The 23,648-nt window shown below is 37.1% G+C and overlaps 1 protein-coding gene across 3 annotated transcripts in view; it reads left to right on the top strand.

Annotated features, from left to right (window-relative positions):
* The first annotated feature begins 7,277 nt into the window (after window positions 1–7,277).
* The window catches only part of frmpd4 (FERM and PDZ domain containing 4), a 57,449-nt gene continuing 41,078 nt past the window's right edge, over window positions 7,278–23,648 (top strand). Inside the window, exon 1 of one of the 3 annotated variants that reach the window (XM_038293422.1) lies at window positions 7,278–7,417. In XM_038293422.1, the coding sequence (XP_038149350.1) occupies window positions 7,344–7,417 (74 nt within the window). In that variant the 5' untranslated portion in view covers window positions 7,278–7,343. Of the gene's footprint in view, window positions 7,418–11,850; window positions 12,109–18,272; window positions 18,724–23,648 lie in introns of those variants that run through there. The other 2 variants (XM_038293423.1, XM_038293424.1) reach the window with 2 other exon arrangements.

Raw genomic sequence — 23,648 nt, forward strand, 5'->3', positions numbered from 1 at the left:
TTTAAAAAAAATAGTTGGAGTACACATTTAGACTTTCCAACATGGCGTTGGAAAATTCGATTTATGGAGTTTATAAAAAAATCTGTAGGCTAGATATGTTTAGGCCTTTTCGTAAAAAAGGGTGTATAACCCAGAACACAAATCTCTTTATAATCCAATTTATTTTAAGCTAAATTCAAAATGTCAACAAAAAGATAACTTACATTAAATTTAAATGTCTCCATATGATGTTTTCATTGGTCAAAGGGTAAAAATGCTATCTAAGCATATCAGGATCATGGAGATGCACCGATCCAGGTTTTTCCCATCCAGTCCGATGCCGGTATCACATATCGGCCAATTTGACATTAACATTATTTTAAAAACTAACAAATTAACTCAGACATGAAACATAATACGCAAGGATGAGCTAAAGGCTGCTATCGAAGCATCCTGGGCCTCCATAACACCTCAGCAGTGCCACAGGCTGATTGCCTCCATGCTACGCCGCATTTAAGCTGTCATTTCTGCAAAAAGATTCCCCACCAAGTATTGAAGGCATAAATGTACATAATTATTTGAAGGTTGATTTTTTTTTATATTAAGAACACTTTTCTTTTATTGGTTGGATGAAACATGCTAATTTTGTGAGATAGGAATTTTGGGTTTTCATGAGCTGTAGACGAAATCATCCATATTAAGACAACAAAAGACCTGAAATATTTCAGTTAGAGTGAAATGAATCAAAAATATATGAATGTTCAAGTTTTATCATTATATTATGAAAAATAATGAACTTTATCACAATATGCTAATATTTTGAGAAGGACCTGTAAGTGCTGCATGATGGCGAAATTAGTGTTACAATCAGAAACTTAGTATTGGACAACTTTTATTGTCATTTAGTATACATAGATTGTATACAAAACGAAATTTAGTTTTGTACAGCTCTCATGAAATTTCCATTTGTTAAAGTGCAGCAGTGATCAAATGTAAACACTGTGATAGAAAATTAAATATGTATGGTGCAATTGTGCAGTGTTTTGGTTTGGTGTTGTCAGTTTGATGCAGACATGATTTAGAGTTTTTTTTCCACATTAAGCTGTCTGATGGCGGTGGGGAAGAAGCTGTTTTGGAATCTGCACAACCTGCATCGGATGCTAAGAGGTCTCTTCCCTGAAGGCGGCAAGGAGAACAGTCCATGGTGGGAGTGTGAAGGGTCATTGATGATGTTACAGGCTCGGGACACGCAGAGCTGGGATACAATGTGTTTTGTGGAGCGCTGTTCTCACCACTCTTCTCACCTTTTTCCAATCTACAGCCTCCACACCACACAGTGGGAAAGCTGGTCAGAACGCGCTCTATGGTGCTTCTGTAGATGGTGGTGAGGATGGGTGGGGGCAGGTGGACTCTCCTCATCCTCCGCAGGAAGTACAAGCGTTTTTGTGCCCTTTTTACCCAAGAATATTGAAGTCGCTAGGTCACTTTAAGCGTAAGCATCATTCATCAGATATCTAATCCAGCTAATTAGTCAATATCAGAGCCGATATCAGATTCAAGTACCTTATTAGCTCAGATTAATTTCAATTTATTATAAATAACATAACTGATAGCAATATACCAAATTTATTGAACAGTCCAGTTTCCTTTTCTGCACCCAAAGTAAAATCAACAGTTCATAGAAGATCTTTGTCAACATAAAGTGGGAGTAGTTGATCTCAAAAAGCTACACTTATCCCTCCCTCTGAAGGAATTCAAAACAAATGAGGAACACAGTCACTAACGTTATTCTGTGAAGTCTTGTAAATTTTACGATAATTTACAAGGCTCTAATGAATGTTCACAAGAGCAGACTATAAATGTCCCTTTAGGAGTGCATCGTCAACTCCTCCAGGAGGTTAAAAAAGAACCAAGAAAACTGTAAGCATGGTTCATCAATAAGCTCAGCTCATGCAAGATTGTCAGGGTAAAACCCATTGCAAACCAAAAATAACTCATGGGCCCATTTAATGTTACTATTCAAACATCTTGATTATCCCCAAGACATTTGAGAAAAATAGTTTAGGACTAATTCCGACAATAACCAACAACTAGTCCATTAGCTTAAGCTCAGGTGCACTTGGGCTATGCAGCAGAGCCAAAATGTTATTCACACCAAGTTTTAAAGTGACATGGTCAAATTCTGGACCTAAATCCAGAAGAGATTTTGTGGCATAGCTTTAACTGGCAGTTCTTTCCTGAGAACTCTCCAATATGGTTAAATTACGGTAAAACAAAAAGGAGTGTACCAAAATCATTTCAAAGTTAGAAGTAACCAATGCCAGTTATCACAAACGCTCAATAGCAGTTGTTGCTGACAAGGGTTCAGTAGTGTAGACAAGTGTTAGGGCAACCGCTTTTTTAAATTAATTATTTCAAATTGCTTCTTTTTTTACCGTAAAAACTAAAATCAGTTGAAAAAACATATTTTTTTCTCAGGTTAACTTTGACTGACTGTCTAAAAGATTTAGGCTTGCAAAAAAATACACAACGTGTTAAAGTGTGGGGGGTACTTTTTCAACCCATTGTAAATATTTATTATGCTCCTCAGAAATGATTAAACTGCAAAAACTGATCACCTCCACTTATATACGTATCCTGCACTTAGCAAAGTTCAACTTGTTTAATTCTTAGATTTAGAGTACCATGACCAGAAATGAAATGTAAATGTATACATCAGCGGCGTTCTCTCAGCAGATGTGTATTATTTCTTCACTGTGAGTTAACTGAGATACATGGCATGCCATGCCCTCTGAAAGGACCCTTCCTGTGGGAGCCCTGGGGAAGAGACCAGTGTGATAACACGACATGTGAACCAGCACTGTATAGCCTCGATAAGGATTTATCAGATACAGAGAGTCCACTAAACAGACAGGGGAAGTGGTGATAAGTGGGCGGCTTTACGTTTGATCTGCTTATTTGGTGCTGAAGGAGTTTGGGTAAAGACTCCCGGAAGGCTCCCATCAGACATCCCGTTATATAATTTCTCAAAGGGATAGGTGCAGCAAGACAAATGTTAGCTTAAGTAGAAAACCCAGGGGATGATGACTTGTAGACTACCTTGCAAAGTTTACTGTGGTTTGTTCCCAACATATCTTTCCATGCATAAAACTGAAAGATGCTTCAGTAGATTGTTGATAAATATGAACAGATAGGGAAGTGTAATGAACAATTTGGAGGAAGTACACTGCTTTGCACCTTCTCAGTTGGACTTAGGTGATGACTTTATAGGGTACATACAATACCTTTAAGGCCTACAGTAAACGTCTTACTTAGCTCCATTCAGTTTTCCATTACCTCTCACCAAGAAAAAAAACAGCATAATACCACCACACATCATGCTACAGGAAATATATATTCAGTGTGATGTGCAGTTAGTTTTTTATAAGACAAGGGGGTCAGCTTTTTTATTTTCTTATTTTATTTCAGTCCCATTGGTACATACTGTAACATTGTCTTCCAAACTCTCAGGTGTTCATACTAAGATTACAATAGATTGCACACAGTTGAACTATGTTTACTGATTAAGAGAAAATTACACAGTTTCTATTTTTCTAAAGACTTCCTTAAAGGATATAGAAACAAATAAGCATTTTGCTTTACTGTATTTTGGTCAGTCAAATAACTCCAATCACATAAACAATTTTTTGGGGGAAAAGTAATGGCATATTTGAAAATCAAAGCTCTTTAGCTTTTTGAGGCAATGCTTTTAATAGGCAATTTCCCCACCTCAAATTAGCACATGGCTCAAATTACTGGATTGTGTCAAAAACTACTACTGTTGCAACACAGTAGTGGTTTAAAAAAAATAATAATTAAGTAAACTCTCCAAGGGGCTCTTGAAGTGAAACTTAAATGTCAGGTCCAGCATTTATTGGGTGATCAAGAAAAACACATGAGGATTATTTTTGCCTTGATTTTATATGAATCATCATAGAGAAGAAACAAAACTTTGGAAGTGAATGCTATGGAAAGACCACTAGATGGCAATACTCAACTGACATAGCGTGGGCTTGTTTATTTGGTGTGTTATGTTTTTATTAAATTTTTTTTTTTTTTTTTTTTGTGGTTTTGGTGCTCTGCTACCTTTCTCCAGCTTTCATTGGAGGAGTGGCGCAGAGAACAGTGGAATAATTATGGGTTTTATCACCTGAAAATTAATCCATCAACTTCTGAATTCCTTGTTTGCAGGGCTTGTGTTAACTTGTCCTCAGGATTCTTGTTCTCAGAAAAAACTGAAATAGCACCTTGTCTACTCTGAACTTTAGTTGTTTTATTGAAGAGAAAAGGCCATGAGCCAAAAATTCTTTTGGTCCGTTCTAGTTTTGATAGTCGTGACATTTTTTATATGTTCTCATTTTACACTCCACAAACTCCAGTGTCATTGCCCCAAAGTAATGTGTAACTGAAAACGAAAACATTGTTTTACATTCATACTCTTTCGACTTTAATATGAACATTTTTAATAAGATCCATTTGGATCCATTTGCCTTCAAAAAGTGACCAACTATATATAAAGCACTGCTCAGTTCATCATACCTGAATGGGAAAAGTGTGGCTAACTTACCAAAACATCTTCATCATTCTAAGTTGACAGGATAGATAACTGTAGAATTAATCAGATGACCTGTCAAGAAGCACCATTACATCATTGAGGTCCATAGACGCTCTGCTCAGGTAGAAAAACTATTAACCAGCGGCTAAATCTTGAAATAAGACAACACTAAAAAGGTTTACTTTAAGCCTAAGCTTGTTATCTGTCAGACTGGCCCAGTCAAAGTCTAGACCCAAACCCATTTAATTGTAAGTTGTAAAATGTAAAGGTTTGTGTCCATAGAAACTTTCCGTCCAATCTGACTGTGTTGAAGATGTTGTTTCAAGTAAACAGGAGAAAATATTTCGTGTGCTGTGCAAAGGATTCATCTAAAATTACAGCAAAGTTGCTTTTATATATCCTTTCGTAAGGTATCAAAACAAATTCAAGATGTATATTTTAAATGGCATTCATATTCATCCCAATTTATAAATAGAAGTTTAGGATTTTTTGTAAAATCTATATAAATGACTCATTTTTTAGATAATTTTAGTTAGTTCAGGAAAATTGAGTTCTCAGGGTAATTGACTTTAGAAAAGATTAACAAACCAATGCCTTTAAAAAATGACTGAGTACACTTTGTAACAATTGATTATATGCCAAACTCCAGTAGTTCATGAACCTCTTCTCTCTCTCTCTCTCTCTCTCTCTCTCTCTCTCTCTCTCTCTCTCTCTCTCTATATATATATATATATATATATATATATATATATATATATATATATATATATATATATATATATATATATATATATCTAGAGAGAGAGAGAGAGAGAGAGAGAGAGAGAGAGAGAGAGAGCATTAACTGACATACTTGTAATTCAGTCTTTATGTAAAATCTTGAAATTATGTGTAAGATGTATTTACCATAACAGTGTAATAAATACATGTATATTACATGTACATCATCAATTTAGCACTTTTGGCACATCTGTATTATTATGCTTCATTAACAAATTAATTTTATTGTGATGGATTTGTATAATATGTTATACTACATGATTTAGAGACTTCATTGACTTCATCATGACTATGCAATGTGATGTGCCTATTTTTTATTATAAGTTAAAGCCATCTACTTATATTATTATTAATTTATCTTTATTTTAAAAGTCTTCAGTTGCCCTGAAAATGAGAACATTATCGTTGTTCGATACTGTAGGGCACATATACATTGTAAGCGGTCTAACTAGGGAGAACCAATATGGCGGCCGGTGGCTTCCCTTCAACCCTGTATTACCAACGGGCAATCAGCAATCCATTGAATAAATAGAGATCAGTGGTATCAGCGAGCTTCTTTGTTTCCCGTCTTTCATTAGTGGACAAACTGTTTAATCCAGGTGTGTCTGACCTCAGTAACCATGACAACATTAGCCAGATAGGTACACCTGGGTTAATCAGTTTGTCCAATAATGAAAGACAGGAAACAAAAGGGGGGGCTGAATTTCAGGAAGTGGTGGAGTTGGGCATATATTCCATTGACAATTTTAAATATTTAATGACCACCAAATAAAACCTTGCTTGTAATGCCCCTTTTCTGACACTTGTCTGTACTGGTGCTCCATAAAGTAGTGATAACTGCACATAGCACTTACAGTAGAAGTCATCAATAATGTACATTAAAGAGAAAGAGAACTTGTCCCATAGGGCGTATAAAACTCACTGCAAAAACGATCTAGAAATAAGTAAAGGTTTCTTAAATTAAGTTAATTTTGTCTTAATTTGAGTATGCGAATAAAATGATTTGCCAATAGCATAAGTATTTTTACTTATGCTATTTTACTTAGATTATTAGTTAATATGCACTTTAAATAAGACAATACAATTGTTTTTGTTTCTTATTTTAATGACAAATTGACTTGTTAAATTTGCAAAATGTCTCACCCCCACAATTCAAGAAAAAATGCACTTATTTTAAGAAAAAAATGGCTTATATAGATTTAATTTTTTTGCTTTATACAACATCCCTTGAACTGTTTAAAGGCTTATTTAAGTATCTATTCTCTTTAAAATTACAACAGTTTAGAAAGATATTTTGAATATTTAATATAATAAGTTTGCATCAGTTGATAGTATCTACATTTTTTTGTTTTTACCTTGGGGAGTCATAGCTTTCAGAAAACTAATAGTATACATTTATGATGCTCCTCAGAAATGATTAAACTGCAAAAACAGATTGCCTCCTCCCCATTCACTGATTCATATGTAACACTTACTGGCATGCATCCCTTAGTTTTCATGCATTTTTTCTTAAACATGGTGTCTTGAAAACTAGGAAAGTAAAAAAACATCCTCCGAGAAAAGTGCTTTTATATCAGATTTGTGGGTTGGTTTTTTACTTCTTGAATTACCGCCTCGAACATTTGATACCACATCTTCTTTGCAGTGAAGGATGAAAATGGGAGTAATGATGAGTAGAAAATGCAATCTGGATGTCAGACTAGCACTTGATTAACCACTTGCAGACGCGGCCTCTGAGTCAAGGCTTGGGCTATGGCAGGCTCACTTTTCCTTCTTAGCCTGATCTTTCAAACATTACTGGTCATGAGGTATTGATTTTTAGTCCTTCTCAATATCTCCTTTCCTTTAATAGAATTTATACCAGACTATCAGCTTTTCAAGGAGCCTCCGCCCACTCTTGTGGTGCCGCCAGAATCTCCTAAGCCACAAAGAGGGGCACACTCATCCAGCTCATCCCATCATCAGCTCATAGCTACCTAAGAGAGAAGACATGGAGCTTGAAAACAGAGATAAAAGTGAAATTTGTGGGGCCAGGTGCTTGGACAAGAGCCAAGAGGAGCAGAGGTGAGCCAACAGCTGTTTCACTTCTGTTTTGTTGTTTTGTTTTCAGAAAAACATGAGAAGAGCAAAACCTGTTTTAAAGGAAGCAATCTTAATTATTTTGTACTTTTATAAAATCCCTAAGATGTATTTGAGCAACAAGTAAACTTATATTGCTGATGAGAGTTAAAGTTGAGTCTAAGGTGTCTCCTATATATTGTTTATGACAAAATTAATATAAACCACAAGGCACATTTAAAATGGACTCATTTGAGAAAATTATGGTAATCCATATTACCATTGTTTAGTAGAAATATACTTTATAAACTTTCCTTTTTACTGTAATGTTTTTCTTACATAGTTTCCTTAGTTCATACTGTAGTTTAGAGGTTGATTTGCTTTTATTACTCTGAGCTAATTTATAGTGTTTAGTTTAAATATATGGCCTTTTTACTGTTCCATATTTTGCAGTAGTTGTTTTTAAGGTCCAGGAATAATTGGCTCCATTTTAACATCAGCTACAGTATAGCGACTGGTATTACAAACCGCTATCGTCATCAATTGGAAAGCTTTTTGGCAAGCTGCTTTTCAAACAAACCAGTAGCTTAACATTGATATATCTACACATTACTTTGATGGAGTGAGTGAGTGAGTGAGTGAGTGAGTGAGTGAGTGAGTGAGTGAGTGAGTGAGTGAGTGAGTGAGTGAGTGAGTGAGTGAGTGAGTGAGTGAGTGAGTGAGTGAGTGAGTGAGTGAGTTAGTTAGTTAGTTAGTTAGTTAGTTGGTTGGTTGGTTGGTTGGTTGGTTGGTTGGTTGGTTGGTAGAGAAAAGAGCTGTCTTGTTAACATTTAAACTGGATATACTCTTATTGTTCTTTTTTATGTTATAAAAATACAAAACATAATAATGCTGTGCTGCAGATAAAAAAGAAAACATAAACAAGATAGTAAAAGAACAAATTACTCTGAATAAAAATAAAGACAGGTTAGATAATTGTGCACAGATTTTACATAATCTGGTGCTTCAAGCTTCAGCAATGGAAGACTAAAGTCTGTGATAGTTTATTATTCTTCTATGAATGAAAAAAAACAATCACATTCTGTATTATAAGGCTGATAAATCTCATAATCCAGGACATCAGAAATAAGGCATGCTCCCACTGAGGTTATCAAAGATGCTTGGAGCTCAGCCTGCAGCAGTAGAGTACATTTGATGCAAGTGACAGCGTCAACTTGGTGACCTATAGCAGCTTTTCCTTGGGCACATCGATTTTTCTCCCACATTACAGATAATTGCTGGATGTTGTGAATCCTATCCTCCCCAGGGCGGAAGGGAGGAGCTTCTTTAGTATGTTGACACAGGAGTGGCTATCTGATTTGTGGAATATGATATGCTGGGATTTCATTGACTGCCACTGACTTCTGTATACTTCCTGCCTTTTCTATACCGATGCTTAACAGCTTGTTTTTATGCCTGGGCTGTCAGGGGTTCGGTTGGCTGATATGTAATCGAGCAAATGAAAATTAACTTCTGGATCCCTTATTTAGCTTTTCAACTTGCTTAATTAATCATGAATAATTATGTACCAGGCAATATTTTGATGGCACGAATGATAATTATCTTGATTGGTATTTTAGACAAGAAGAGCAAACTAAAGCAGCGGAAGAAATGAGGTTGATAGCTTTTAATACATACCACTGCAGGCCTCAGTATGGACCAAGTCGTTGCTCTTATTAGATTAATATGCATTCTCCTGTTCTGCATGGAGCAAGTCTCATCATTTTATGCAAATGACTGGATCTAGTGTTTGTTCTGCTTCATAAAGTAATGAAAAATTCACTCCCTGTGCTGTAATGGATTGAAAATGAGTCTTTTTTGGTTTGAGCCACAACTTTAGGCATTTTGTTTAATGTGCTCTGGACTGTACTTAACTAATTATTCAGAAATACAAAGCTTTTAACTTCATTCAATTCAATTCCATTTAAACCATATTTAGGCCCACGCAAAAGTATTTATACCTTCTGAACTTTAACATATTTTGCCACATTAAATTTAATGTGAAAAACCAAACATAAAGTGTTGTTCAAAAATGGATGGAGCTATATGGTTTTATATGTGTATATATGCATGTATTTATCAGAGTAAATGCTAAAATAAAGTTGAGGCATGCATTTGTATCTTTACCCATTTTACTTTGATTCCCCTAAATATCGCCAGATGCCCTGTGTATACAGTAGCCCATCATTAGATATACCAAGAAATTGGCATCAACTTAAAAGGGACAAGTTGGGCAGAAAGTGTTTTAATAAGAGAAACAACAATGTGGTCAATCAAGAGAAGCTGAAAATCCTCCCCTCAGGTGGGACCATCTATTGACAGGACAACTATTTGTTCAATAGGTGGAAAGATGTTGAAGAAGGGGCTCTAGTTAGATGAGAAACAAAAATTGAACTTTTCTTGGCAACCAGCAAAAGGTATCTGAAGAGAGACTATGAGGCACACCATCCTGATTACATCTCTCAACCAGTGAGGCATGGTAATGGCAGCATTATGCAGCATTAGCAGAGAGTGAGGCTGGTGGGGGAGAAAAAAACAGATGGTGGTAAATACATGATATATACTATATATATCAGAGGCTGTGAAATATGTAAAGTGGGACAAAAGCTTAACCTTTCTGCTTTGCAACTTCCGACCCTAAGCTTAGTTTGGTTTAGAGGTGAAAAGGAGTTATTTGGAACAAAGTAATGTGTTTGACTGGGTCAAACACATTGCTGACCCAGTTATTATCCAGTCCAGACTCTAACTTGTAGATGCTTACCTTGTCCAATACTCAGTAAAATGAATGACTTTGAGCTGATTATAACATTGATTCTGAGTTGGTAAATCTGGCATTTAATTCTCATGTGTTGGGCCAGGGATACAAGAAAAAGTTGAGTTTAGGAGGCTCTCAGAGACTGGATCTGGAGATCATTGCAATAGAGGTACAAGAGAGAGAGATTTCCTGCAATAGATGGATGGATTACAGATTATTTATAATTTGTGTTGAACTGTCATATGATATCACAATAAAATATACTAATGTCTGTGATTACAGTGCAACCAAATGTAAAATAAAGATAAATAGGTATATTTACTTTTCCAAGGCACAGAAAGCCATACTGTAGCATGTTTCAAGAAACACGCAGTATCTTAAATTGCTTAAAATGAGCCATCCACCCACACAGCGAGAAACACATTAAATCAACTCGGTATAGAAAGGCATCTTAAAATCAGGTCTGTTGTAGAGAGACAGCATAGCTAATGTGATTCTTAACTGCCGACACAGAGAATGGTTATTGCTTTCTGCACATCCTCTGTTCTCGCTTGGTTTTGGACCTGTGTGACACAGAAAAACAGGCCGCCAATGCAGTGTGCTTTGGCCCAGGGGCGAGCACCAGGTCAAATGATTGGATGGATTCATGTGCAGCATTTCGCTCACAGAACGGTTTGCTTTAACCTCACACTGCACTCCATGATGACCATATGGCCAAGCTTAGCAACTGGACAAAGAAGTGGAGAAGCTGCATGCTGTTGGCATGGTGCTCAAACCAGGTTGCTTTGCCAAATGTCTGGAAGCTGCATGCTGCATTCCCCTTATATTGCTTACTAAACTTTCACTTGTCATCTATTGCTTTGTGTACTTGGCTTGGGATGAGTTATGCAAGCGGCTCCATTTGCTTGCAGAGGCAGACACGTGCCTCACTTCATAACTAATGGAAGACTGTGAATGCCATTCATGCATGAGAGAATCAGCATGGTATAATCCAGTGTCAGCAAGCATGAAGTTAAAATAGAATAGCTGTGGGATATGGTAAAAAGAGATATAAAAATGTGAATCACATGATTTCTATAGATAAAGGCAATCCATGAAATAGAAAAAATCATATTGACTACCTAATAACAATCTATCTGAAAATATGCTTAGAATAAGCTACCTGATGGCTACTGTGTAACATGGACCTAATTCTGTGGTTTATATAGGATTTAGTTTTGGCTCGGTTAGGGGTAACAGTTGGCAGGCAGACAGTGATAGAGTCTGGATTACGGCTGAAGCTTAATATCTAAGCTCTCATGGATGATAAAACACATGGCAAATTTTAAAAGGCTTTGTAAATTAGGGAAAAAATATATTATGTTTTATTTTTTGTGTGAAGTAATGTCGATATTACTTCGTTTAAGGCAGCAGTGAAATGTATTTGAAACCTCTCCTGAAAAATTGTTCTGCAGGACAAAAACAAAGCAGCTAATTTTCATCAGAGGTTTATGCCCGCTTATTGAGGTAAAGCCAGCACAGCCATCCATTGAAGTCCAGCTGTTCCACATTGATCTCTCTGTGTGTTTTCTGATGCACTGGCCCGGAATGTGATGTTATTTCATTACCAAGGCAGGAGCGACAAGCCAGGTCTCCTCCCTCGGGGCACTGGCCACTCACTTGGACAGGGTCCGCTGAATGTAATAATAACTAGCCCAGTCAGATGCAGCTCAGTTGGTTATTGAGTCAAAATCAAGCTATGAGAATCTTTGTATTTGGAAGAAAAAACATGAGTACTTATCACTAAAGAAGGCTTAGAAGGTGTTGGCAAAAAATACGTAAAGAAGTTGCTCATCAAACTTGATTAGTCTGCATCAGCAATGGACCCAGATGACAACGATCTTGGCATTTTTACAGTCATTCTGTAAGTATACTGTTCTCCATTGAATTTTGGGCTCCCAATGGTATTAAATCAAATTATATATATATATATATATACGTGTGTGTGTGTGTGTATGTTTGTGGTATATCCTATTGTTTAATATACTAAGGCTACTGTCTTCATGATGTTTGATCGTTAAAATAGGATTTTGAAATAGCTTTCTAATATTGTTTAAAATTCATATTTTTTGTCCACATCAAAACCCTTGAAAAAAAAAAGTTATTATGATTTGGAATGTTAAACCCATGAGAACCTCCCACTAAATTTTGGGTTTGTATTTTACAAATATTTACATATTTATGTCTAATCATCCTTACCTCTGGAAACAAGAAGATTAAATTAGAGGCAAAACATCTATTTAACCTTATTTTATTGTTTGTGCTAAATAAACTGACAAAAGTATCTCATAATAGAAAGAGTATCACCTTCCGGTTGGTTGATATCATTTTAATGGAATGCTTCCTGAAGTCATCTATTCATCTCTGACATAAGTCTGAAAAAGTTTTACCAGAATTCTCAATTTCAGCTGTTGGATGATTCTTGCATAACATCTCAACTGTATCAACATCAAGGCTTTGATTTGACCCATTGTCACCCAGTCCTTGGTGAATATTACACTGTAGGTAAATAATTTGGGTCATTGTCATATTGCAGATTCCTGTTGTCTCAATGGTGTTTTTAGACATGGTCTTCCATTTTCTCAAGTGCCATATGGTTGAATTTATGGTATTGAACTCTTCTGTTAGCTGGCTAGGCCAAGATGTGATGAAGCATGTCAGAAACAAAACACTTTCACTCTTGTACATTATAGTTGCTATTAAACTATTTTTTTAACAATGCTGTATTTGTTTTGTGGCAAACTTACCTTTTCTCTGGTGGCCAGATAATTTGTTTTAGACTCAGTAAGCATCAGAAAGAACATCCCGACCTCTGTTGTTGTTGTCTTGCTCTCTTTGGTAACCTTCACTTTGGCCGTGGCAAAGTACTCTTTCCATGAAATCAGAATTTGTGTAATCTATCTGATTATGGAGGTAAACTCTTTAGATGTCTTTTGAACGATATATTATGCAACATTCTTGGACTTCCTGAACTGTCCTGAACTTGTCACTTTGCACAGCAGAACAAAATATCAAAATAGAATGGAAAAATAAGCTAAAAGTGTTAAGTTTTTTCTGGGGGATTTGCAGAAATTGCAATTTTTTATGGTGGTTTAAAAAAAATAAGTATTCAGCATTCAATAAAACTATGCCTTATGTGCATGGCTTGGTCATGTAGTTCATATTTTGATGATTTTTAGTAAGGAATAAAAATGCCCGAAAAGTAGATTGCATTCAATGATTCATTGATATTGATCATGTGTCATTGCAACTTATTATTATGGGACTTGTCCTCTGCATTTACTCCATCCCTTAAAGGAGCAGTGGTCTACCAGAGAGCAGCTCTGGGGAAACTCTTTGAATAAGGGTCTGGATTTGGGAGCCAGAATTGCAATCTGTGGGATTCCAGCTTGTGAACTTGCAACTTTTTCAGGATACTAGAGGCTTGCTGTAATTACAGTTATATTTCTTCACGTGCAAGATAAAGTTCATGCTGTTGTTTTGATGACTAAAATTAACCACAACTGTTACTTGATGATATAAAATCAATACTGAAGAGCTGTTCTTCTTCTCCTATAAGTGTGTAGTCTTCCAGACACAACCACCTAATGTTTAAATAGCAGCCATCAATCAGGTTTTCAGTAGGTGTTCAGTAATTGAACTAATAGATAGATTTCATCACTCATTTTCCAACTATGACGCAGGAGTCTCATTAGTATTGAACTGCAGATTCACTGCCAACTCGATATCTCTATTATTAGATTGTGACAATACTTTTGGAAATATAGACAAGCACTCCTTTAATCCACTTCTCTTAAGACAAGGCAGAAATTTTTGGACCAATAGGACAAAATTCTTACCATGCTGACAGTATGTACATTAAAAATACAGAGAACCCAGTGATATTGCTATTTACAAGAACAAAAGTAAAAAAACAAAAAACAAAAGAAAAACTGGTGTTTGGCCATGTTAATGACAGGGTCTTAGGCAGTACTACTTTGGTGACAGTTCTGGTTCTGTGGTTCAAATGGCACTGCTGGCTTAAAATAACTTTTGCGGACTATTACCATAGGAAAAATGGGGACTCAGAACTTCTGATTATTTCATTCAGTAAAATGAACCGAGGGAGCAGTTACTGTTCTAGTGTTTAACATTATTTTCTAATCATGAGCAATGCTGTTTAAGCTAAAAAGGAGAAATATTGTATTGTTGTCAATATTATACGCCTTGGTTTATAGAGGTGAACAGAAGTCATCATTTGGCAAGAATTAATTTGCAGATGTTTTAAATTCTCTCCATGCATGCACTGTTCTCTCAGTACCCTAGTTTCCTAGTTTTCTTCAACATTACACCATCTGCCTCCTCCTCCTCAAATCATTTCAGTGTAAAAAAAGGTTTTATTCCAGAATTTGCCTTCATCTTCCCATGATCTCATGTTCTTTCTCCCTGATAATGGTGGAGAAAAATGTTTTTAAAGCATGGTCCAATGCCTCTCCTCTGGGATAATGTGTTCAGGGTGATGTGCAGTTTCAGATTTCCATCACACACAGTGCTAAATTTGAGCCTTAGTCGACAAAAACACCTGCTTCCACATGTATACTGTGTCAGCTATACTGTTTGTGGCAATTGGAAAATGCGACTAACAGGCACGTTCATACTTCTTTGGGATTTTTTTAGCTAAACTACACTTTTCCATTATCAAATGATGAACTGAACAATGCCTGGCTTGTCTGGTGTGTTCCTTGCTCTCCAGCAAACTGAGGCATCTGCAGATAAAGATTGAGTTATAACAAGATTTATGATATTAAATAATTTGTTAAGTTCTGATGGTAATTAGTTGGTAATTGGTCATTAAAAGTCATTATCAAGTAAATTAAAAACACAGACCATTTTCTTGGCTAGTGCTTTGTTTTGAGTTGTCAAATAAAATCTCTAGCACAAACAATGAAGTCTGTTGTGCATAATGGGGAATCTCAGTCAGGTATGAGGCTATATAGGTTGATTAGATAAATAAGTGTAGCAAATATGAGCTCTAAATAAGCACTATTGGCATCATTCAAACACAGAGTTGTCAGAGTGTTGACCATCATGTGCTCGTTACAAGGTTTTCTCACTTCGCCGGTAATGAGTTGCTGGCTCCTACTAATGCAGTGAGCATTATCAGCAGGTGTGCTAAAACTTGAATTCAAATTCATAATCTGTTCAAAGCATAGCGTAACTCAGCCAGGTAACACTTGACTTATTATGCCAATTAGTCACGCCATTACTTATATAAAAATTAATCCCTAAATGCAGTTTAAATACCTGAATAAATCAGACATAGCCATTGAATAATTAGTGTCACAGTGAGACGTTGGGATAGGTTTGTTGACAGTTTCATAGAGGGTTAGGGTTCATATATATATATATATATATATGTATATATATTTGTGTGATGTAATCTCAGCATAAACTCTTTGTTTGGTGAAGGCATTTTTTTTTTTTTTTATAACATTTTGTAAGCTTTGAAAGTTCTTTACATGCATTATCTGAAAAGGGAAGGAGTATAGCCTGGGTCAAACCAAAAGATTCTTTATGAACCTGTACACTCTATTACCTCTGAAAGGCATGGCGAAAACCGTACAATGATATAGGGAATATTTTTCTTTGCAGAAAACCAGAAAATAATCAGTTGAAGTGAAGATTAATGGACCAAAATACAGGGCAAGAAAATCTAAAAGAGGCTGTAAGAAACTGCAACTGGTTAGTCTTCAAGAGAGACAGCAAAGATAAACATATAGCCAGAACTACAAAGCATGATATATCGTATTCAAAAGTATTTTCATGTCTAAAAATGGCTGATACTAACCTAAATTTTAGATAAAGTAACCAGTAAGACACATCTAGACAGATGTTTCTCCACTTGTGCAATGTTCATAGATAGCATGTTATTTCTTTTGACTTATACTTATTACTTTGTATTAAACTGTTACATAAAAGTTTCCAAAAAAGATTTGGTTGTAACATGACAAAATCGAAATAAAAAGAGATTCCACTAATTATGCAAGGTGCAAAACATTTGAAAAAAAAAATTGCTTTGCATTTTTAATAATTTCAATTTTGCTCTGATGCTCTTTAGCAGCCCTTTGCCAACCGTTACTATGCGCCAAGAGTTTAGCATGTTCTCATTATCTTTTGAGGCAAGCAATGTAATCCAAAAGCAGTGCTTGCAAAATTTAAGCTCTGCTGAGTTTAAAAAGCCTAATGTCCCAGGATATCTGAAATCAGCTGTTTTAAAAGGAACTCATAAAAAAAATGAGATCAGCAGGGCAGAAGGGTTTTATCGGTCAAAGCTTCAGCCATAGTAGCCTTAGATCACGCTTCTGTCTGACCCTAATATCCTCTGCCACTCATGCTGGCCTCTGGGTCACAGTCCAGAACAGGCAAACCGTCCAAAATACGCTGAGTCTCTCAATCCTGCTGCCATCGGACATTGTGCTTTGCACCCGAAGCAGATCATTGAACATGTTTTTCCACTTTTCATAGAATCCTCCACGTATTCGGTTCATTCTTAGAATTCATGCTGCATTTTTCCTTCAAGGCACGCATAATCTGCTGTGATTGGTTTGAGAATTTTACTTACATAATGTCTTTAACAGTTTTTTTCTAAATAATGGTATCATAAATTCAGTCTTTTAACAAATACAGGCTTGACTCTGATTGGAAGTGACAACCGTCTTTATTCTGTGGATCACTCTCAGCAAAGGCACATTGACTCACTCTACAGATTCTTATATGTTCTGGCATGTTAGCATAAAGTGAACGCTAACCACCTCTATAAGCTTTTACTGTTTATGCAGAAAATGTCCCTAAAATAGATATTTTTCATTCTTTGTGCCATGGGGTAATATTTTTACTGATTGTGCTTTTACTTACCAGGCTTCCAAATGAGATTCAATTGAAATGTAAAGACTGTGAGACCATTTTGATTTTAGATTATAATATAAGCCCCTTTGTGGCAATTTGCTCAAATCAAATTAGTCATCTGGCATTTAGAGGAAATATCTTTAAAGAACGTGTTTGCTGTCATGTTGTCTGACACAGTTTTGCTCCAATCAGTATTCACAAAGATGATTACTCAACTGCTTTGAAACACTCCTTTTCTCTGAACTGGTGTAGATGCATAAAAATATAAAAAATAAACCTCCATGGATCAAATATTAGGTTAATTTGCTCTATGTTTTTTCCAGAAAGAGGCGAGTGATTTCTTTCTTTTTTTTTTTTTATGAGCAATGTCTCCTACTAGCTGGGGTTGTAAAGCTATAGTGATTTTTCATCTAATGATGGAACTGATCTTTGCTGTTCTCTCAGTTATTGTTTCATTTCCAAAACATTAGGATTTGCACAGGACGTGATATTAGGCAGTTATTAAACTGGGGACGTACATGCTTCGAGTTCTCTGATTGATTTACAGAACTGTTTTACAACATCTCATGTGGAATTTTTTTTTTAAACAAATTTTGACTAATAACATATAAGATGCAAACATTTTTTTTGAACTTTTTGATGTCAGATTATTATTTTAGATATTGGTTCCAGTGGTAAATCTTCTAAATCGTCTAGTTTTTTGTTTTTTTTAGCATCACCTCTGTTGTGTGTCAAATGGGTTTGGAGGCTCCTTGTGATCACTGAGTGAGCTAATGCTGCTGAACTGCATCGAAAGGTCATAACAAATCCACCTGTACAGTAGAAGCAGTGTGATGTGCAGCTGTGAGGCAGAGACCTCAGCTGGGGAGGTGGGGGGGGGACACACATTAGGTCCTTAAAATGCAACAGCTGCTCTTGTGGCTCTTATGTTGTTTTGTTAGCATGTTTCTATGTGTCATCTCATCCATCTGGCTCTTTTCTCAAATGCTCTCTCTTTAAACACGGAATGCCTGATATATGATCCAAACATGTTTTTGGGGAAGGGGATTCCTGGACTTCTTATTTGCAAATAATGTGCCCTCTGTAGATACAGGAGGATAACAAGCTCTCACATTCCTGTTTCTCTCCCCTCCACTTTCATCTCCCACCAACATCGCCAACCCCCTCCCTTTCTAGTCACTGGGGCTATCTCTGTCTCCCTCCAAAGCTGTTGTTGCGGTGCGGCTCCTGCACATCATTCCACTGCGATGGAAATTAAATGAAGGTGGCTTAGCACAGCTAACAGAGACATGCTTTGAAGGATGTAACCGGGGGAAGCTGCGCTGCCAGATCCTTTTCCATGGGCTGTGGATTTGTACTGCTGAGGCGAGGACACAGCAATCACTCAGCCATGCAGAGGCTCAGAGAGAACGACTAATCTCTACACCTGACTTCTGGATGCCTTACTTTTTTTCACTGAAATATTAATGGGCAAATAAAAAAACAATGCATTACAATGGTGCCGAAGTGAAGTTCATATTGGATGTGTAGGTTGATTGCAGTCAGCAGCACATATGGATGTGTTCAGCTTTGTCAAGATGCCAAAGCTTTCAGGGTGAGTTCGACTCTCATTCACTAAGCGGACTGTAAATATGCCTTTGCATTTACTGGAAATTTGGCGTGTTTATTCGTTTCAAGGCACTGCTTTAAAGACTCACATGGGATTCACATGTTGAGCTGTCGCCTTGAAAATGCTGAGTTAATGATCTAGCAACTTGTGCAGTCATGTATGATGTGAAATGAATGAGAAAGCGAGGTGGATAGTAGTGGGGGTGGATGATGCTAAAAGCTAGGGTGATTCATTTGTCTACTAAACTGTTGGAATCCAAGTTCATACATTTCTAATGCAGCAAGTCATTATTGTTTTCTCCTTAAGTACTCAGGATTATTACACATTTTGTCATGGTATTATTTCATACTTTTCCAAAAACTAAATTCCCTAAGTTCTCTGGCATTTTTATGCTAATTTCTAAGATATGACTTAAAATGGATTGATGGATGGATGGATGGATGGATGGATGGATGGATGGATGGATGGATGGATGGATGGATGGATGGATGGATGGATGGATGGATGGATGGATGGATGGATGGATGGATGGATGGATGGATGGATGGAAATTCTAGATATAGGAAATTATTTAGATCAAATTCCAGACTTTTTCAGATTTTTCAGTCGGTGTAGGGACATTGATGCTTTATAATGCCATAAAAATATATAGATTAAAGAATTTGAGAAGAATACATGACTGCAATGGTTTGAGATTATGGAGTTATTCAGTTATGTCACATGGGTAATGATGAAGCAAATAAAATTGTAATTACTTAAAGTATTCCACCCCCTAATAATTTTGCATGATAAACTGAAGGTCATCAGAGGACCTATAAGTATAGTAAACACTGGATATGTGTCATGTACTGTATTACTTTGTTGTTGTTGTTGTTTTAATTTTGTTTTTTATTGCTTTTTAAGACAGGACATACATTTGTAAATATCTCTAATGACCACACTTTCTTTTCTTTTCTTTTTAACAGTGTTTTATTCATTAAATGTGCTTTATTTAGCATATTTGGTGTACGTAAACTTGAAACAAAAAAACAAAAGAAGAAAAACTGGTGCATGCATTGTGAGGGAGGACGACTCACCTTGTAAGCCCATGGGTCTGGCAATGGTCAATAATCCTGCCTGAGGATTAGCCTCCATTAGAAACATCACAGACCACTGGTGGAGAGAATAGCTGATCATAAACACAAGATGCTGAATGTGACACATACGTTATGTGTAAAAGGAATGGGCATTAGCAACAGAACCTCACATATGAGTCATCAACACACTGCATTTGCTTTCTTGAGGCCAAGAATATGCAAATAGAAAATAATATTGTTGGACAAAGTTCATAACTGGCCCTTTTTTCTGAAATTAGATTATCACAGAAATATAAACATACCATGAAGAAATAACAATGCTGTCTCACTCCATGACGATATGCCTTACGTGGTTCCCAGTGGACCATCAACGTCACTAAATCCTGTCATATTTGATAATGCCATGCACTGATATTTCTGATCATGACCTAGCTCTGCAGCATTTGCACTTTTCAATGTTATGTTTTGTTTTTTTCCCCTTTGAGCAGCCAGCCAACATTCAACACGCCACCCTGTAAGCTGGCTTGGCTAAACATTTAAACCTGCCTTTCTCTTCTTACCCCCTTTTAACTCACAGAAACATCTATGTTTTCAGAAATAAAAGCATGCATTTACATTCATTTGATACAAAGTGGTTAAGTCTAGATGGATTTGAGCTGCTTAGTTTGAGCTGCTTAGTTGGACAACTTGCGTACTGTATACCTCTTTTACTCCTTGGATTCTCTGCGAGCACTGGAAATGGTGCAGTAGCAACATCAGCACTGATGAGGTTATGAGCAAGAGTCTAACAAATTTACGTATTTATTATCAAGTACCCCTCCGTTGCTATGCTTATTAAATGAATGAGTGAATAGTAACTTCTTCATCATATGGAAAAACAGTTATTTATATTGTAATAATTTATCCTCCTCAAGCTTTTTTATGTTTCCTGAGTGAAGCTTTGTTTTTATTACCTAATACTTGTAGCTACTTGACAAGCTGCTGGTCAGGGAGCAAGCTGGGAGTGAGTAAGCATGGAATATGTAGTGCATAGAAACTGAGACTGCAAAGCATCACCAGCACTGCTGATTTGATATTTTAAATTAAACTATTTAATTACAACTGCACATTGATTTCTTGAAGAGAAATAGAGGAATGATAGAGGGATGGGTTGTGGGGCAGCATGTTTCAGTAGAGAGATCCCTCTCCTTTGACACCTGCTCTAGCTCTTCTGGGGAAAGCCCAATGCTCTCCTAGGCCATATGACAGACACTCCCTCCATTATGGCATGGCCCATCCCAAGCCCCCTCCCTCCTGAAGACATTACCCAGCCACCCTGCTCGCTTGTATCCTGGAACCTTTTTTTAGTTGTGCCCAAAATTTCCTGAACATAGCCGAGGGTATACATAGAATCAACGGTAAATTGATGCTCTTGCTCTATGCCAAGATAATTTAAACTCCTCGGCAGGGAAGGCAAGACAGGTTTATTTGTATAGCTCACGTCACTATAAAGACAATTTAATGTGCTTTACATGAATTAAAGAGCAAATAGAAGGAAAGTAAAATCAGGATAAAGTAAATATTAAAATACAATAAAGGGAGGTAGCTAAAAAAAAGTTCACCTTCCCCAGAATAAGTAATCATTACAAACTATTTTACATCTGACAAGGCTTGCAAGGCAACAGCAATGCACTGTGCAGAGCAGCCAGAAGCAAGCACCTACAGCGTCACAACCACTATCTCCATCCCACTTCTCTCTCACCTACCTACTGCCACTGCACACAGATGTATTGTCTTGTCTTTAATGCCATAGCAGACAGGAAAATGTAGGCATATGTCATGAGAAATGTTGGAAAAGGGACGCTCGACTATGAAAGCTGAATAGGGGGTTTTCAGTGACGTCACTGGCCAGCTCCCGGTCCGCCATCTTGGGTGGCATATTATCGTATATTAAATATATCATGTCGCGAAAGGATAAGTACGCCAGCACGCTAGAGCCACCAGATCATGGAACATATCTGAGGAAATGTTCCGTGATCGACCATATGGACCCCTTTGCCCTCCACGGTGCCTTGTTTAGCACTAATCCAGATGATTGACCAAATGTAGAGCATGGCGACATAGTTCATTACCCGGTGTTCAGTGAAAACCCTCTGCACACTCTTGAGGAAATGAGAGCGTACAAGGGTCTAGAGGCTCACAACCAGTTCACATCTGGTTGGGTACGAGATGTCGAAGTGATGTACATGAAGGAAATCGCCATCATACGTGGACGGGTGAGTTTTAATAAGATGGTAAAAATGTAAACAATCCGACGCAGGGCTCGCTATGCTAGGTGGCTAACGGCCGGCGGTGCGCGAACAGTTCCAAAGCTACAAGTCCTTGGAGTCTCATGTGCAGTTTACGAATGGATGGGTTCAGGAGCTGCAGCTCATAAAGCCAGCAAACAGTGCTAACCATTAGTGCTAACAACCACTCAGGCATGTAATGTACTTTTAACTAGCTGCTATGTGTTTCAAAGGTTTGGTTAGTAACGTTAGCTGCCAAACCAGCCTAAACCCTCCGGGTTTCTCACATATTTGAGCCTTTTCCCGCTGGTTGAAATCAAGTTAAGGTGAAATTAATCAAATTAAAACATGGCTGAGAGAGGGAGTCCAGTACGCGGTAGTCATAGGCAGTAGTCTGAGTAGCGGCGGCGGAGGCAGTCAACATTGCGGCCACGGAAAGTAATACGTCATGACGCCCAAGCCCTATTATTAATATATTCTTACATGTTTTAAATGCTTGACAGTTAATTACCTGTGACAAAGTGAGCACTGCAGACTCTGGCGTGTTCCAGCTTAACAGCGTCCAAATCGGACCTGGATATCCGTGTCAGCCATAGGTGACGGCGTTGTTCAGATAGCTATTTTGTTTTTTCACATTGATTCACGATTACGACTGGTATGCGATAGAAAGAGCGTTGATCTCCACCTCCACGGGCCGTACAACCAACAATTACACACGATTTCACCATTTTTCACTGTCAATACTGCCTAAGGCTGCCACCCAATATGGCGGACGCGCTGAGTAGTCACGTGAGCGTGACGTCCCCTGAAAACCCCCTATTGTGTGTGTAGACTCCATGCACTCAAGTATGTGGGGGCTCCTTCAGGCTTTTTTCCCCCCATTATCTGCTTGCTTTATTAATTTTTCTGGTTAGTGTTTAATTAACTTAGATATTTACAAATTCAACATTAGCCTAAATCTGGTGTTAACAGGATTTGGTCAATTATATTTGGTTAGCTGCATAATGTCGCCACATTAACATGGAATGACCGAATTAATCAATCCAATGTTTCTCTCAGCGCATTAATTAACTGTTTTTCATGGGAACACATTTTAGAAATACTTTGTCCAACATCAAAGCGTGCACTTAATAGCTTTAAAACATCTATGGGGCCTTTGTCTTCTCTGTTGGCTCATCATTAAACTATAGCTGTTGCTTTTTTTGAAAGCTTATGGGTGTCTGTGTTGCTGTGGTTTATAACAAAATCCCTCATGGCATCCAAGCGTCTTATCACCCTGCATCACCTAACTATAGAATCTCCTTATTTAACTAGCTCACTAATGAAACAAACACCTAATTGGCCATGTTTTTTTCTGAAACTATCTATGAATAGTTTAATAGGAAGAAAAAAAACAATAGATGACTTGAACTTAACATGACTGCAATAGGATGAGTGTTTGCCTTAACCAGGGCTGTTTTCTCACATTTATTGAGTGCAACAAAAAAAAAAATCACAAATAAAATGTCAGCATGTTATAGTCAACATCATCATTACACTAGCTGGGACTAGTCACAACAGAAGACTT

Source organism: Cyprinodon tularosa, unplaced genomic scaffold (assembly GCF_016077235.1).
Source record: "Cyprinodon tularosa strain WSP-4 unplaced genomic scaffold, ASM1607723v1 ctg326, whole genome shotgun sequence".
NCBI lineage: Eukaryota > Metazoa > Chordata > Actinopteri > Cyprinodontiformes > Cyprinodontidae > Cyprinodon > Cyprinodon tularosa.